The sequence below is a fragment of the Camarhynchus parvulus genome, chromosome 12 (genome assembly GCF_901933205.1).
Source record: "Camarhynchus parvulus chromosome 12, STF_HiC, whole genome shotgun sequence".
Taxonomy (NCBI): Eukaryota; Metazoa; Chordata; class Aves; order Passeriformes; family Thraupidae; genus Camarhynchus; species Camarhynchus parvulus.
Window position 1 is genome coordinate 14,136,364 of NC_044582.1, and position 18,495 is coordinate 14,154,858.

Consider the following 18,495-nt stretch of genomic DNA (forward strand, 5'->3'; position numbering starts at 1 on the left):
AAAATCACAGGGGGTGGGGAGAATCAACCCAAGGTTAAACTCTCACCCTTCCTTCCATAAGCTTTTCTACCAAACCTGAAACATGCTCAAGTAATATTTTTTCAGGTGACACTTACTGTCCCCAAAGGAAAAGGGTTTGTTGGTTTTTTTTTCATGAGAAAGGGATAGATTTTGCCATGCCATCTTCCACAGGTAGGTCCAGCAATTAAAAATAAAAAATCACTAGGATAAAAATAGGAAAATCCAGTAACTTTATTTTACGGGAAAAATATTTACTTTTAGTCATCACTGCCAGCTTCATTCTAATTAATGTGAAATTGCAATAGAAATTGTGTCCAGTCTATGTGAATTTGTAAACTTGCTTTAACCATGTCTTTTCTTCCACTTTTGTCTACAGCTGAGATTCCTGAAGACATCCTGCACAGTCTGAGCCAGTTCATGCCCCCAGATAGAGCTCAACAGACCACGAATATTTCTCCTACTTCTCCAGGTTTTGTCTTTCAAGTAGAAGAAACTCAACTCTCCTACTAAAGGATGAGAAAAAGGAAGAGCAGCATATTTGATCTGCTATTTTCCAGCAGTCAGCTGGAATTCTACTGTATGTGGTCAAGAGGAGGGGGGACAGACTCTTACTCATGTGTGCAGAACAGCAACAGCAGCTCAGGATTAGCTGCAGACAGAAAGACCACATAGGATTAACACAGTGAACCAGTCATCATGCTTACCAGAATATTCAAGAGCAAAACATTCAGAGGATTTCAGGACTGGATTTAGCAGAATTTGACTGAAAATAGCACCACATTTTGAATAAGCTTTACTGAATACCACAGCACCCAGCACCTTTTGGCTGAAATGACTTGATGTGCATTGATTTTAGAAGCATTTCTTGTGGAACCATGTAAAGACCTGGTGCATTGGAAAGGATGGAAAGCTGGCAGAAAGGTGTTTGTACACAGCTCCAAAGTGCAGGGAAGAGCCTTCCCTGCAGCACAGAAACTTTTAAACACCTGAAACTCAAGTGTTGTTACTGTCAGATGCAGAGTCAGAAACCCAACACCATTCAATCAGCTTCTGCTGCTGAATTAATGGGTTCATTGTTGCTTTTTTTATTTTCTGCAACACTGACTGCTACAACAGCCTTACCGGTGCTAGGGGCTCTCAATAATGACAAAAGAGATACTCCAAGTTTCATATTTCACATTGGATTACCTGCATTAGAAGAGTGTACTAAAAAAAATAAAAGGGTTATTGCTATTACAGCAAAACCTGGCTCTGCAACACTTCAACAGCAGGAGCTGAAGAGTTCCTGGAACAGCTGCCTGTGCTCCTTCTCACAAACATTACAGCAGCTTCCCTGGAGGAAGTGCAGCATCATTCCTGGATCTACACAGATCCATCATTGCTCCCATCTGACAGGACTTAGCAGAAGACAAGGATGAGTGGAAACAAGCTGGCAAAGGAGAAAACCCTCCCTGTGCTTCTGCACCTCCCAGAGCTCCCTCGCTCTCTCCAGACCAGAGTTCCTCCTGGATGGGATTTCCCACGTTGCAGAACGAGCCACACAACAACAAGCAACAGGTTCACAGCCCAGCCCTTTGCTGAGCCAGCCCCCCTGACAGAGGAGCCCTTTGCACACACTGCAGCCTCCCAGGCTGAGCCAGCCTTTGCATTTTTTGCTCATTTTTCCTAGGGCACTGCAGAATAGAAAATAAGCATAATTAACAACATAAAGCTCAAGCTGCTGAACCTGGTAGCTCAATTTAAAAACAAGCTCCATACATTCATGCCATGTGGGCGTGCTTGAAGAAGTCTTATGAATTGTCTGTGCAAGCACTGCCTTAAATCTTTTTTGGCTGCCAATTAGATATAAACATACTAATAGCACACAGATGTACCACAGCAAGACAGCAAACACAGTGTAATGTGGTGATTAAGATACAAATAACCCAGCACACCCCAGCAGTGCCTGGACAGTGCTCTCCAAGTGCCCCTGGCACCCCCAAATAGTCACTCCCACAGCTGGCCAGTCACTTACAGCCTTTATTCATCTGCAGCCTTGGCCAGCCTTAGAGCAGACACATGAGCTTGTCCATATGACACACTCTTAGTTTATTTTTCAACACCTTTTTTGGCAATTTACACAGCAGCAAATGATCAAAGGTGCACAACAATCCTGGTTCATGGTCAGCTTGGCCATTCATCTACAGAAAAGGGATACACAGAAAGGCAGCTGCAATATGTGAAGCTGTCATTCTTTACCTGGACTGTGGGCAAAATAGGCTGATCACTCTTCATCACTATTAACCCATTGATATATAAAAATTAATAAGTCAAATAATTCAAGCCTTGCTTGCACATTCCTCTGAAACTCCCAGCAAAAAAAGCAAACCCTTCCCAGTGTAACAGCAGGCACAGATCACCAGCTAAGTTAGCTCTAAAGGCAAATATTCCATTTTCACTGAGAGATGCAGTGGGCCATAATATGAATAAGGAACAAAGACCCCTTTCATTCTGCTGACAAATACAGTATAGCATGTCACAAATCACAAGGGGAGCAGACAACACAATGACAGCAATTAAATGGGTGTATTTTTATTAAGAAATACATACAATAATGACTGACTGTGTACACTCTCCCCCTCCCCAACCCTTCAAGGATTAAAAGCCCTAGCAAACATGGCTGTAAGTGTTTAGGGATGTTACTTCTGTTAGACAGAAAACTCTCTGAAAGGAAGGGTCCATCCAGCCAGTGCAGCAGGATGCACACAGAAGCAGACATAGATGTTTTGTTTTTGCATGTTGTACACCTTGTTTATTGCCATTCACACAGCTTCCCCAACTCATTCCCAATCGATGGATTTCTGGAGAAGCTCAAAAAAATATCCCCCCCCCTTTTTAACTCTTTCGCTGCTGAATTCCAACCGAGACACCATTCCTGCCTCCCCCTTCCTTGCCCTCCGCCCTGCTGACCCAGACTGCTCTCGGGAGATTCACACCTGCGGAGTTTGGGGGAATATCCGCAGAAAAAAGGCCCCTTCGGCCCTGCCGTGCCTTTAAGCTGTGAGCAGCCTCTGTGAGCCCGGCCAGCCCCGGGCAGCGCTGCCCGCACCCACCGGGGCACTGACCCCGGGCCGGTTCTCGCCTCCCGCTCTGCCCGCAGCCGCCGCCGCGTTCCCAGCCGGGATCAGCGCATCCCTGGCGGGGTTCTCCTTCCTGCCCCCTCCCCGCCCGAGAACAATGCGGGGACAGACATTTAGCAGCACCTGCTGTACCGCATTAACATGCACGGGGATGTATGGATGGTTTTTCCCATCCAGCACTAAGCCCGCATTGTTCGGGGCGATCCATCAGTGGATGGCTGCTCCCCCCCTCCCCAGCGCCGGCCCCACAAGCCCCCTTCTGACATGTCCCCTTGTCTCTGGCAGCCCGGGCTGACGAGCACGTTTAGGAATGCACTTCATTAAATCGGAGCTGCCCCATTCCAACCTGCAATGCGGAGGCAGCACAAAGCCCGCGCCACGCTTCCTCCCGCATTCCCCTCAAAAGCCCCATTGTTCGGCAGGCATCTGCTCCTGAGCTCAGCCTATTCGTGCCCATTGACCCCGCTGCTCGCAGCACACCCGCTCGCCAACGGGCCTCACGTAAAGCCTGCTTGATGAATTAAAAAGCAGCACTAGCCATCTGTCCATCTGTCCTCCCAGGCTGGGCTCGGGCTGCCAGCCCCGCAGCCTCCCTCGCATCCCGACCTGCGGCTCGGCGAACGCGCACCCAGCCCCGCACCATCGCTGCTTTTCATCCCTCCCTTAGCATCTAGGAGAGAGGGGAGGGGAGGAAAAGGGACAGAGAATACAACGGAACATTCTCACTTGCCTGAGTCCTTCGAAATTCAAGCACAAATACAAGATTAATCCTTCCTTTGTGAGGTCTTGTCTTTAAGTCGTGGTATGTAATGATCCTCAGCACTGCAGCAGAGGGGAATAAAAAATGCAGGGATCATAAGCAGGGGGAGGACAGGGCTTACTTACATCAGGGTTTCTGCCACATGACAATAGGTTTGAGAGGGAAGAATAAGCTGGCAGCAGCAGCTGACAGTGCAAAAGGGAGAATGCAGAAGCCTGCCTTTTATATTATTGGTGACATTTCTAACACATGACAACAATTTCCATCTGTATTTAAGCTGCGAGTGTGAGGAAAAGAGCATTACATCACGACTCCTCTATTCCTAGGGGCTGTGGAATATGTAGGCCAGAGGGATTAAAAAGCACCTGTGTATACTGGAGATCTGAAATACCACAAGGCAGATTTCCCCCCTCACTTCTTTCTTCCTCACAGTTTTTTTTTTCCCTCTATCACCTGCACTGAGCTGCTGTTTGAAAATATGCCCAGGGAAGTGCAAAATGGTATTGTCCTAGTTAGCAAGGCTCAAGCATGGGGGAACGATGCAAATATGTGTTCCTGGCTCTGTCTCTCTCTCTGCAGGAGATACAGCACTCATTTTTGCAAGCAATTGGACAGAATACAGAGCATCTTCCTCTTTTCTGCCGTGCTCGTCCCAAGGGCTTCGAGTTTCTCTTAAAGTACCAACTTTCATCTCCCTTTTAAGTCTGCAGGGAATTTCATTGACAGCAGCAACAATGATTTTCTCACCCCCCCTTTCTTTTACAGCCAACACATGCCTGTATCTTTTAAAAAGTAAACATCCAGAGAGCAGGGCAAAGATATTTTGGAAGAAGCACTTGACTGCTTCAGAGCCAGCAGGTGTCCGTCTTGGATGCTTTCCACATATCTCACAGGACATGATAGCTCAGATACAGCTTGGAAACCGTGAGGGACTCCAGCCCTGCAAGGAAAGCTGCTCCCCTGGAGCTCCAGGGCTGCTTTGCTGGGGCTGCTGCAGCTGCAGGGAGACAGGCGGGGAATGGGAATGCCGAGGATGGCGCTGCAGGGTGGGCACAGGGCACTGCAGGGCCACTCCTGCCACTGCTCCCATGGCCCAGGGGGTGCACCACCAGTTCTGCTCCTGGAACAAGCAGAATTTGGAGCCACACCAGCCCAGAGGCATCGCTGGCAGAGCTGCTCTGTCCAGCTGTGGGCACAGGACACAGCTCACAGGTTCACAGCACCTGTGTGGAAGGGCCAGGCAAGGGCAAACATCATCCTCTCCCATCCCCAAACCCAGCAGCAAACACAGACACTGCTCTTGCTGATGTACTCAAAAGTGCTTGAACTAGGTAAGGGCAAAACAACACAGCAACCCTTGCATTACCTTTATAGGAGACATGGCCACACACTAACAGGAGATTGGACTGCTTATAAACAGTCTTAAATTTATCTGACATCAGTATTTTCATGAAAACACCAGCTGGGTCAAGGTGCTGGCCCATTATATGTTTCTTGTTAAAAAAAAAAAAAATCTTTGCTCAAGATCACCTTCCTGATCTTTCAACACTGGCCTCTTGGAGCCATAGACTGGTTTTGGTGTATATGTCTGGTCAACTCAAAGCTTCTCTGGGAACTCCAAAGCCTTTGATAATGCTGGGTTTAGAATATTGCACTCAGTAAATTTGGAAGACTGCAATATGAAAATAAATTACTCTGAATTCCTTGTCCACAAAATAAAAAAATCTGCAGGAGCCACACTGAAACTCTCTCAACCAGATGAAACTTCAATGAGGCAGTACCTACATGGAACATTCCAGAAAAAAAGCCTCTTTATTAAAAAAAGAAATGGAGCATTTTACTTTAGATTTATTCAGAGATGCAGCTCTCCAGTCATTTATGGAAACTCTTTCATAAGATTTAGAAGAGGGGAAAACGGAAACAATGAAATGACTTATTTTTAATCTGGGGTTTAAAGGCTTTTTTTTCTTTCAAAAAAAAGTCCCACACACAAAGAAAGAAATTCAATGCAAACCTCTGTTTCTGTATCATGAAAGCCCATTCCAGTACCAGAGTAATCAATTTCTCAGAGCTTGTGTGGTCTGCAGCAAAAGCCAAAGAAGGTATTTAAGTTTATACAGCCTTCAGCATTTTGATGGCTTGCTTTTGAAATACGACGTGTTTAAATTTTATATCTTTTTTTACAGTTAGTTATGTCTTAAGAAAATGGTTGCTCTTGGTAGAAAAAATAGAAGGAAAGGAGAATAAATGAAATTCAACCTGTTTTTGAGCTGTTTGCCCATTCTAAAATCAGAGTAGTTCAAAGTTGCACCATGAAAAACTATTACAGTTGTAATTACAGCTCTCATCATTATATTATACCCAGTCTTAATTTAGCATCAAACACTTTGGCTCACATGAACAGAAAAGAATTACTAAATAAAAGTGATGCTCCAACAGCAAGAGCTTATTACCGGATAAGCATCCACAGAAATTTACAGGAACAGCAAAGCAAATACTTTGTCAGATGTAAGAACTCTCCACCTTTTCTAGAGCTGAATGTCATAAGCAAATCATAAATCACTTCAGGATGGGGAAAGGAGTCTTTGTCCTTACTGTAACCCCAGCTTCCCACCATGAAAGAAGGCCATCTTGAGACAAGATCTTACAGCTGGGATTTAACTCACAGGGTGGAAAAAGTGTGAGATAGAGCACTCTTGTAGGTAGGAACAAACCTCTGCAACAGAGTTCTCATTCTTTCATCAGTACATTTTGGATCCAATTGACTTACCATGTGGGAACAGCAAATGGGGAACAAACTGTGAATTCAAATAACTGTAAACTCAGCAAGATGTGGAAATAAAACACAGATGGTGCACTTCAGATTAAGGGTCAGCATTTCAGCGTCGCTTTCCACTTTTACATTGTGATAGGTGATATATAACAACCACCTTCTCCCTGAGACAGCCCTCTGATCAAACCGTGACTCACTTAGGAAAACAAGAGGCTCCTTGGAAGCCTCCTGTCACTCGAGAGGAGCTAAGGTTACCTGGTTAAGCTGTGGGTTTGCTGCTGGAGGATTAATGTTTAGGAGTGGAAATTGTCTCCACCAGACAGACATGGCTGACAAAGGCTCCTTCAGCATTTCCATCTCCCTGCTGCCTGCAGCAGGGCTGCTCTGCCTGGCAGAGCTGTGCCCAGTGCCCACATGGTCTCCCTCTTCACCATCCACTTTGCCAGCAAAGGTTGCAGAGGTTGCTCTAATACCTGTTTGCAAAAGCCAATGTGAGAAACAACTGCTCACTTTGAGGTTTATTAAACCTTGACAAAAATGCAACAAAGGACTACATAAGGAAAAATTTGCAGGGCTGGGAACTGCCCTCGTGGATACCCTGTGGCTGGTTCATCTTCAAGATGGATGCTCAGTGTTTTGTACCCCTGGGGCTGCATCAGCCACCCCTGGCCCTTCCCAAAGTCTGTCAGTCAGCTCTTCTTTGCCATTTATCAGTGGAAAATGCTTTCTTGTAACTGGATTGGAGGTCAGGTGTTGCCACACCCCCTAAGCACCCCCAAGATTTTCCATTCCCACCTGCCCCATGCAAGGGACACATGTGCAGCTCCCTTGTACCTGTCCTACACAGCCCTGACTGTCTGATGGCAACAATACAGGGGGGAAAAGGAACCATGGGGAGAACAGAGGACATCTAAACTACAATAACAAAACTACACATCACTAAAGCTTTTCTTAATATTCACACAATAGCTAGCTTTTCATTGCGAGAGCAAATCATCTCATTGTCCATCTACAACACCCAGAACACAACCCACTGCTGCCAACACTCCCCAGTGCCAGACCTTACAAAGTGCTCAGTCCTAAAACACCTCTGCAGGTCTGCATCCTGCTTGCCTGAACACTGGGTTAATTTCATTCTCTCAGACCCAGTTTGTCCAAAATCTGAGGAATGGAATTTAGGACGACTTTACTCTGGCTATGAAGTGTTAGTTGCATGCCCAGGGCCTTCTAGAAAAGCTTTGCCTGCCTGTAAGCACAAGTTCAAAGGAGAAATAAAGGAGTAAGTACAGATTAAATGACAGAGGAGCTGTAAATCTATAGGAGCTTGAAATGCCAGATAGAGAGGAGCAGGAGTGATTGTAAGGTGATTATTACCTTCAAAATATGCCAGAGGTTGTTTATCAGATCAGAGTTAATGAGGGAGAAATCTAATAGAACTATAATATTAAATTTACTACTTTAATGGTATCATCAATGTTCTGTAATGTGGGCAATTTACTGAATGTCTGTCAGTGTGATTCTCCAGTGTGGTTAGTTACACAGGAGCAGCACTACTGCATCTCATCAGCTTTTCCCTTCCAGAAAACACTGTGAGTTTTGCAGAGGATTGCTAAGTGAGATAGCAATCTTGATCTTTAAAATGATGGAAATGCAAAACTGGGAAAGGTGTTTATGAACATGACGGGATGTTCACATTCCTGGAAGAACTGGGTCCAGTTCTGCCCCACTGTTGAGTCCAGCCTTCCTACTTGTGCACATACAGTGTCCTGCTGGGTTTTCCATGATTCTCATTGACATCTAGCAACAGTTGCTGCTCTCCTGAAAACCTTCCATATCTGGATTTAGGAAAATTGCTAATAACCTCATTATTCAAGCACATTTTCAGCTCTCCTGTGTGATCCCCCTCCGAACAAAAGAAAACACTAAGAACCTCACACCCTAGAAAAACATGAACAAAGATGGGCTCATAAATCAACACTTACATGAAAAAAGTCAAAATACCTAGTCTCAAGGTTTTGATTACTAATTCAAAAGCCCTGTGAACAGTAGGAGATGGTAATGCTGTGTTTATTAATAGCTATCTCCTCATGTATTCAAGGAAGAGTTCACTAAAAGAAGCAGCAGCAGCTTCTTAATGTGGAGCTCCTCCTTCCCTAAGCATCTGCTCCAGACCCTCTGTTCTGAGCTTTGCCAGTCCCAATCCCTAATACAGCAAAGATCACCTGCACATTTTTAGCATACGACAAATGTCCCATTAAATAACTTTAAATTTTGGTACTTGAGTTGCCATGGTGGTCTAAGGTAAAAAACAAAGTATCATCAATGTCTCTAATAAGCCTTTTTATACCTTTCACCAACATCAACTTCTGTTTACTGTTTTCTCCCCTGGTAAATGGAGTGTTAAACCTAAAGTTCAATGAAAAAGTGCAGGTAGAGAATGAATGATGAAGTATGAAATACAATTCAAGAGCAGATGATACTTCCAAAGGTCTTTGATGAGGTTTTCCTCCTTATTCAGCTGAAAAAGACCATGCAAGGAGAACTGCCAGATCACTATTCACCTGATTACTCTGCGATACACACCTCATTTTGAAGATACATTAGCCTTTTAAAGAGCCGTTTATTAAGCATTTCCATTTAAATAAAAATTTTCACCATCCTCAGTGAAACAGATGTATTCCCTCTTAAATCACTAATTAAGAGCAGCCTGGGACATTAACAAAGCCCTTTATAAGGAATTTAGAGAACTAGTGTCCCTCTTAAATAAATCTGTTCTGGCAGTGACCCAGGAATCTTGACTTCATAAGTCAAAGCTCTAATTATTCAAGAGAACATCATAAAAAAAGGATACATCCAGACCGTTAAGACTAATAAGAGAGATTTATTTTTCCTTCAATAGGGCCAGAAATACAAATATTTGTTCTATTTTTTCTACCCTCTTATTCACTTGGGGTGGGGGGAAGGAAATCAGTGAATTTACAGAGTTATTCCCAGTAAAGGTACTGGATATGACTCTCCCCAAAGAAAACCAGCTAGCAGAATCTAAACATCTTTATAAATTATTCCATGGCTAATCGCCTCTCTGCTGAAATAAAGGCAAAAAGGATTTAGAGGACAAATACAGCATGCTTGATGTGAGGAAGCATGTAATGTTAAAAAAAGGAGAACTGTTTGAAGATGAAATGTGACAACTCCTCATGCCCATCAAACCATCAGGAGCTGGCATCTGCCACTGCCCCCCTGGGCTCAGGGACTGTCACGGTAGCAGGACTGGGAACCACACAGGAAACTCCTCCTCTGCAATCCCACTGGGTTAGCTGGTATCACACTGGGCCAGAAGAATCCCCAGTAAATGTGATTTTACAGGTGTTCCTATTTAAACTCTGACATCTTTGATGGAAAGCACAGGAGTTTTGCGATGGTGAAACCACCAGCACAGCCAAGCACAAACATACCTACACAGTGATGGGTGCTTTCTGCAGGGAGTTAATCATGAAATACCAAATGTGAAGCCCAAATACAAATGTGAGTGGAAAAGCAGGTTAAAGAACAGCTACGCATTTGATTTTACCTCATTTTAAAACAATTCTTTTGCTTGGAGCGCTCATTCTCTTGCTTTGCAGCATAATCAATACACTGAAACCCTTGAACAGATGCATGGTGATAGCTGAAAAGAAATCAAACTGCCTAGAAATCTAAAGCTGTGGCACTGCAGCCGTCACCAAAGATCTAATCAGGACATCATATGATAAACTATGGCAGGACAGAGGCAGTTTTGAAGTAAATAATGTGGGGAAATTCATCTCCACCCCTTCAACCCCCAAACAACAGTACCTGCTCCCAGGTCTGACTCACTCTGCTGTCCCTTGGAAGCCTTTATGTTTTAAAACAAATGCACAAACATTGTTTGCACTGCACCTAAATATCCACTGGCAGCTGCTTTGCCAGAGCACAAAGCAACTGCAATGAAAAACCTGCAAAATTAAGTACACTGGGGAGTAACAAAGAAAACAAAGGAAAGTGGCCCTGTAATCTCTTCCCACAGTCCTTACCCAAATCTCCTTTGGCAAGTGCCATGGGAGAGCATCACAGGCTGAGCTCCTCTGCTTTGTGCTGTTCTCTGGTGCCTCATGCAGCTCCAACTGGGTGTACAGTGAAACACAAAAAAGCTATTCCTCACAAATGGGGAAGCAGATGGAGCAATATTTGCCATCATAAGTGCTTTTATTTCCAAAATTAAAAAACAAAACAAACAAACCCACCCCCAAACAATAGCTTGACTGGCACAAAATGTGCTATTGATCTGAAAGGACAGAGCAGATGGGAGAAAGGTCCTGAAGTCTTCTAGATTAAACAAAAATTATTGTCTATAGAAAGGAACTAAATGACAGAAATATTGGCCCTGTTGCTCAGAATAGGGTATTTTTCTCTCTTTTAAAGTGAAAACACATCTGGTTCACTAATTAGTGAATGAATTATATCCTTGAAAACTGCAGGGGACACTGCTGCAATTTGGCACTCCTTGGAACACAGGTATAAGGATTTTCTAAAGCCAGGGATTGTACTCAGGATACAGTTCCAGCTGAAAACAGGAAAAATCAAATGTGTGTACGCTAGCTGGCATGGAAATATACCTCATATTATAGAGTTAGATTAACTCTCAAGCAAACATTCTTAAGAAAAATTATTTTTACATACTGCTGGTATCCATATGCTGCAACCCAGTGATAATGGCACTGTTTTAAAAGTAATTAAAACTTTTTTCCTAACATAAATCTTGTAAAACAATTAATTATTTTTATGTGTTAGAAAAAAGTCTGCTGCTCCTCACCTTATCAGTGTGGGCCTTCAAATGAATATTTCATGGACCCTGGAACTATTTCTCATTACAAAAGCAGAATTACACCTCTAGGAAGAGAACTGCAACAAAAGGTCCTTGGATAGTAAATACAGCTGCAGGTCTGGAAAGCTTTTGAGAATTCAAAAACATTTGTGTACATAAACTGATGATTTATTGCCTGGGAAGAAAACTAATGTGCACTGTCTGTGATTCTGTTTATCCTTAATAAAAATTAGTAACTAAAAATAACTTTGAAATTGTAACTCAAATATCCACACACGTAAAAACACATTCATTTGTAACATAAAGGTCTTTATGCTTCACTTCAGCAATTTTTCCCAGTATACTGATACACTTTTATGCTCTCTATTCTAATGAAAAGAACCTTCTGTAAGCTGGTTTGCATATCCCTTTTATCAATTCATTCTGAAGTTCAGAAATACTTATGGAGGAACCCAGAGCTATAGGACTTTAAAAACCATCCTGGGAAATCACCTGAGTCTGCACATTTGACAGGAGTTTCATCACACCCCAGCCCATTTAGTCCCTCCAGTCCTCCATTACCTGCAGATGATGGTAGTTATACACAGAACTGCTTATAAACTGCCCTTTGGAAGTTCAATTATCCATGAAAATCTTGAATTCAGAGAATAAGCTTCAATGTGCAGTCTACAATCACTTACTAAAGTTTGTCCTATCAAAACTATGAAGTTCTGTTGTTCAGTATTACTGGTTTTGCTTAGAAACAAGACTTCTTTGCACCAGGAGATCACTTGGAACAGAGAAACTTACTCTCAAACTTCCCTCTGAAATGTCAGAGCTCAGGTCAGCCAGCTGCTTGAGTGTTGTTGGCTTTTTCTGAGCCTCCTCACAGGTCACTCCACACTTACAACTATTGATTATTATCCATTTCTTTCCATTTTGCTCCATGTTCCTCTATAAAACCAAGCACAGCAGCTGGAGCTACTGTGCTGTAATTGAGGACAGGAACAGATCAAACTCTGGGAAGGTGAGAGAACAGACAGCAGGAATGAAAGTGGTAAATCTCTAACATTCAGATCTCCAGTCAATTAATCCCAGGACATGTACTTGTTTTGGGCAAGTCAATCAACTGTTGAATGATGACCTCCTGACATTTTAAAAGCCAGTTTTGGGAAGAGAAGGGGAAAAATAAAAAGAAGAATGCCATAGAGTGCCTAGTCTGACTTAACTCTAGGCTAGCCACAGTTGCCTTTTCATCTACCATCAAAAAGACCTTGCACCTTCCAGAGCTTTGCTTCTGAAGAGTGCAGCCTGGCAAGGAAAGGAATTGCACAGGACTGAAATAGGATTAGCTGTTATTTCAGTAAGTCTGCACCAGGTATACTGCTTTGGCAAGTAAAGGTACAGACACCAGACCCACCACAGCTGCCCCTGCCTGTCACACAGGACTGAAATAAATGGAGAATCAAGTAAATGGAAAAAAAAAACCAAAATCAAACAACATGCTGATATAAACTTTTATGGAACTATCATCTTTCTAATTCCTCTTGATGCGCTTTGAAAAGAAAACAGCTGCCAGGTTGTTGAGTGGACAAATGGCCAGTACTGCATGTTTATATTAAACAGATACCCTCTGCCATTATTTCAAAAAGAGGAAGACAATCCTGTGTGTTCAGCCTTCTGTGAGCAGTGGTTTGGGCAGGCTGCTGCTTTAGTACCTTAAAGTAAGTTGTTATCACATATCTTTCTCAATAAACACTATTGCACAGATATCCCCTGAAGGGCTGTTTGGACACACCTATTTACTGGATATGTTCTTACATGAACTTCCAGCTAATCACAAATTCCACTACGCGAATCTTCCCATACAACAATCCTGTTTGGGAAAGTCCTGCTCCTAGAAACACTCAAACCTAAAGCCAGGATGTCACCACACTGCACCACTGACCCTCAGTCTCCCCCAGATCTCACCAACTTCTGTGAGCACAGATGGACTCAAATGTGGCACAGGGTGCCTCAGCAAGATGCCTCACACAGTTGATAAATCTTCCCTCTTGATCCCAAGTGTTTGGGCTGGAAAAATTGAGCTGGAGTAAGTGAAATCCACTCTAGAAGTAAGGCGTGGACCAGGTCTTTGCATCAGTCAAAGCACCTCTGGTAGAGGCATGGCCAAGGGGTAATTGTGGAATTGTTGCCATCTCACAATATAGCCCAAGCTCAATGGAGCCATTAGCTACCCCAAAACAGAGCATTATTTCTGGTCATCTTCACTAGGCACATCAAAACACAGGAAAAATGTGTAACTTCAAAACAAAAGAAGGAAAAGGGATAGTTAGAGAGTGGACCAACGTAATACTAATCTGGATGATGTATTGATGGATTTTTGTCTAGTTTTGACAATGGAAACTACATGCTAGGAATGAAAACAGCAATTCATCTGAACATCTATGAGAATAACTTTGCTCAAGTTTTAAAATCCTGATTTTTCTTAAGCAAAAGACAAAAATATTCCACAGTAAAGGCTTGGGTGAAGTTTACAATGAAATTAAAGCCTCAGGAAGAAAGTCAAGGAAGTGACAGCCCAGTGGTGGTTCATGAGAAGTAAAAGCTGAACTACAGTAACTTTTCCAAAGATTTGTCCATTGTAGCATGGCTTTATAACCACTTATACACCATCCAAATAAATGAATAGGTGCCCTGCCTCTCTTCCTTACTGTCTCTTTGTCCTAGCTCATGTTGCTGCTCAAGTTGTAAACTCAGAGGAGAATGCCTTGGCTCTGTAAATAAACCCGTGGGTTTGGTGTGATAGGAACAGCAGAGCACTCGAGACTCACAACAACCAAACTTGGAGGCCACCTGGAATCTTGTCACAGCTGTTGTTTACTACAGAGCATTGCAGGAAGAAATCAGCTCAGTGGGGAGCTGGGAGCTGAGGGGATGAGGACTCGGGGGAAGTGTGCTGGAGGGGCAGATGGCACTGAGGAGCAGGGGAAGAATTCAGTTTGCAGGGATGTGTGTGTGGTTTGTCAACTTACTTCAACAATACTTCACCTTTGGGTCCATTTGAAGATCTCATTTGTTTATGGTGGTTCACACATTTAGGGATCAAACCCTCTGATCTCTCAGAAGACCATCCTGTGTCACCCATACAGGCAAATGCTCATATGGTCCTTGGGAGCTGACATCATCCCACTCATCCTCAAGGGTTCACCAGAAAATAAATCAAACTCTTAACCAGTTCCCCTAAAGAAAAAAAATCTAAACGATGCTTAAGCAGTGTGTCATTAACAAAATAATGAGATTGAGCCCAACATCCTGCATCTTCCCTCCCTTCTGCTTGACCTCTGTCTTCTACAAAAGCTGTCACAACTTCACACGATGGGCACAGGGCTATGTGGGAAACAAAAACATTCTGGGTTTTCTCACCACCTGCACCAAACCAATCAGGGCTGAATCACAAGCTATTCTCACCAGAATTTCTGGGCAATAACTGGTTAACAGCACCTTTTTCCATTTTGCATTTACTAATTATCACTTCATTTAGCCCTTATATTAGTGCAATAAAAAGCAGCTGTCAGGCCAAGCATACTCAGGCCAAGTGACCTTGTGTTCTTGTTTGTGTTTACCACATAAGCATCAGGGAATTCCATTTTCAAAATACAAGGCTTCATAATCCATTAGCACTAGAGATTGGTCCAGGGCTCTGGATTTACTGGTCACGTGTACCAAGGAATAAAAATATGAGCATACAGCCAGATTAATCTCCAGACCTGTAAAGCATCCCAACCCACCAGGCAGCAGTCTCATTCCAAGCCACACAGGAATATTAGCATCATTCTTAAAAGCTACCATTAATGCCATCCCCACGGTAAATGAAGCAAAAATTAAATGCTACCTGCCCGACAATTTAGAAAGTGTGGAGACACAATAACTAACACCACTTCTCAGGTTTTCCACGTGTTTCATAAGTGAAACATAAGTACCGATGCTCTTATTAATACACCAACAACCCACATCTCCCCCAGCTATTTTGAAAAGTCAGGAATCACTTTCACTCCTCTTAATTTTAAATCAAAAGCAAGACCAAGCAGCTTAGCTCACCATCAAGTGCAATAAATCAGATAGAAGAATCAATGGAAAGCATTTCAAAATGTAACCTTGGTAACGTGCAAAATGTTTCCCCAGAACTCACACTCATTTGCTTTATTTGCTGTTTTAGGAAATGAAATATCACACATAGGCAGAAGGGCATTAGTATCACAACACTGCATCTCCCAAGCCTAACATTGCACGTGCTCTCCTGGAAGGCACTTTTTGCAGTATGCCCCAAAATCTGCAGCCTGCCAAGTTAGGTGATTGAAAAATAATCATATTTCACGTTGACAGAATGGCAAATGGAAGTGTTCAATAGTAAACAGTAACCCATATTTATTCTTTATGTCCTTTTATGTTGTTTAAACATAATTTGTTTCGTGCTTTTCACTGATAAAATGAGCATAAACTCCATGGTGTTATAACAGCATCTGCCATTTGAAGAATCAACATTTGTCAGTGTTACCACTCAATTTTAACTGGTCTTACACAGCCCTCCTGCATGCAACACTTAGACTGAAAATGACTACTACTGTGTGTACCACTATGTGATATTTGTTGGCAAATACTGATTTTTGAATTGCAACATAATTATTCAATATTTATATAAGTCTACCAGGATAAACAATCTCTGATTCACAACGAGATAGAAATCTTCAAATTATTTTGCTGCTTATCTCAGTATCCTATAACTGGGATGTTTACTTATTCCAGCCTGATCTAAAGGGCATATCATGATTTCCACAGCTCAGCTAAATTAAGCAAAAAAAGCTCTTCCTTAGAAGAGTGTCCCCTGCCACCTGGAGAATGTCAAACAGAGGTGTAACAAAGTAGGACCACTCTCCACTCTTTCTACGTCTTCCCAAAATGCCAAGGACAATCTCATTTTAGTAATTATTCTGACCTTCTAAGGATTACCATGATCCAGAGTTCTTAGTTTTTCTTCTGGTTTTTTTTTTGGTCTTTTTTTTCAATTGGTTTGTTGGGGGTTTTTTTGTTTTTGTTTGTTTGGGTTTTTTGGTCTGTTTTTTTGTTGGTTTTTTGTTTCATTTGTTTTGTTTTGTTTTTTTGTTTTAAGTTTTGTTGTTGCGTATTGGGTGGGGTTTTTTTGGTTGTTTTTTTTTTTTTAGTGAAAATGAGCATTTCTTTCTCAGCTTTACTATCTCTTGTTCCTTATTTCCTACATAAATCAAGGATGACCTTCCAACAGTGGCAGAGGCCTTCAACAATGGCACCCAGCCATAAAATGCTGTTCAGTTCTACAAGTTAAACAAGCATCAGAAATAAAATTCTGCTCAGCAAATAAAAATAGAAGCCTGTTTTATATTCATAGGTTTTAAACCAATAAGCAACATTCACCATTCTGATATTAATATAGACTCTTTCTAAGCCAAGCAATCACTTCATGGCAGTTTTTTTTAGGGCTTTTCTCCAAAGCAGGCATCACAAGGCTTGCACCACACCATCAAGTGCTCCAAAAAGGTAATCAAAAAAGCCTCATTCAGAGATGAATCATTTTCCTTTTCAACCCTATCTGCTGTCACACATGGAAGCCTGCCCAAACTGCAAACACTCTCCCCCACAGGAAGGCTGCCCCAAAAATGAAGATGGAATTCTATTGCCGGTCGGGGGCTCTGTACAAATCACTAACGGGATGGGATTGCTGAGGAACGTGCCTTGAGCTGTTTTATTTTCCAGCATCAGCCTCACTGCGTGGTTATGACAATGGGAAGATGCCAGCAGCTCACATCCCAGGCAGCAGACACAGAACTTCATGTTACAACTTACTTTATAAGTTTTTTGACCAATCACACAAAGCAAAAGCACATTGACAGTAGTTCTATCCAACCACTATAAGCACACGTACCTTTGGTTAAAACAATGCTTGCTTAATTCAAATACAATGCCTGCTTGTAAGCCTTAAAACACAATGCACAGAGCTCCATTATTAAGCTTCAAACTTCCTAATATCTCACTAGATAGACTTTTCTGCGGCTCAGGGAGTTATTCTAGACAAGTGTTAATACACAAACCATTATTCTATTTGTCCTTGCTTTTCTACTTCTTACATAATTTTTCTGCTGACCAATCTCATGGCTACTGCTTAGCTCTAATCACAGTTCTGCTGTCTCTGAGGCCTGCCTTCTGCAGCTTTCCCAAAACCCTCTGATTTTAAAGACTCCCACAATATTCTGCCCCAGGGAGTGCAGCTGGGCAAGGTTTGTCACTTCCTGTCACTATAGGACACAAAATAACAAAACGAGCACACGCAGCTCTCCCAAGGTAAAAACAGCACTTTTCATTTCTGACTCCAACATTTATAGATCTCCAAAAGTCACAGTGGAATGGAGGGTGACAGTGCCACCTCTCCAATGACACTGGGCAAACCAACAGTCCATCAGATTTCTCCTCCTCCATAAAAGAATGCAAAACAATGAGTTATTTACATAAAACATGTGAGAAAGTACAAGAATATAAACATCAGAAGGCTTAGAAAAACTTTAAAAAAAAGGGTGGCAACTTACAAGGCACAGCGTGGCGATAAAGGTTGTCTCGGATGGTCTGCTGCAGGTCGTGGTCTGGTGACCCCTTCTGAAACCTCTGGTTGAGATAATGCCTCAGATCCTTGTTCAGTCTGCTCCCTGCAAGGAAAAAAATCCATTATTTATTTATTTCTAAATGCAACAGCCATTTATTCATTTCTAAATGCACACAATTACCATTCCCAATTGAGGCAAATGGTAGATTTTCATTCAGAGCCCCCTAAATTATGGCATGCTGACTTTATGAGCAGAGGCTCATCTTCCTCTACAAATGGCTAATTACCAAAAATAACTTGCTGTAAACAAGAGGTCTCTCTTGTCTCATAATGCCACATTCTTCCTGTGGTGTTTAACAGATCATCATT

At 42.5% G+C, this 18,495-nt stretch overlaps 1 protein-coding gene across 26 annotated transcripts in view; it reads right to left on the reverse strand.

Annotated features, from left to right (window-relative positions):
- The window catches only part of MAGI1 (membrane associated guanylate kinase, WW and PDZ domain containing 1), a 333,541-nt gene that overhangs the window by 152,774 nt on the left and 162,272 nt on the right, over positions 1-18,495 (reverse strand). For all 26 annotated transcript variants that reach the window (XM_030957051.1, XM_030957038.1, XM_030957054.1 and 23 more), the window contains exon 2: positions 18,113-18,229. In XM_030957051.1, coding sequence (XP_030812911.1) covers positions 18,113-18,229 — 117 coding nt within the window. The remainder of the gene's footprint in view (positions 1-18,112; positions 18,230-18,495) is intronic.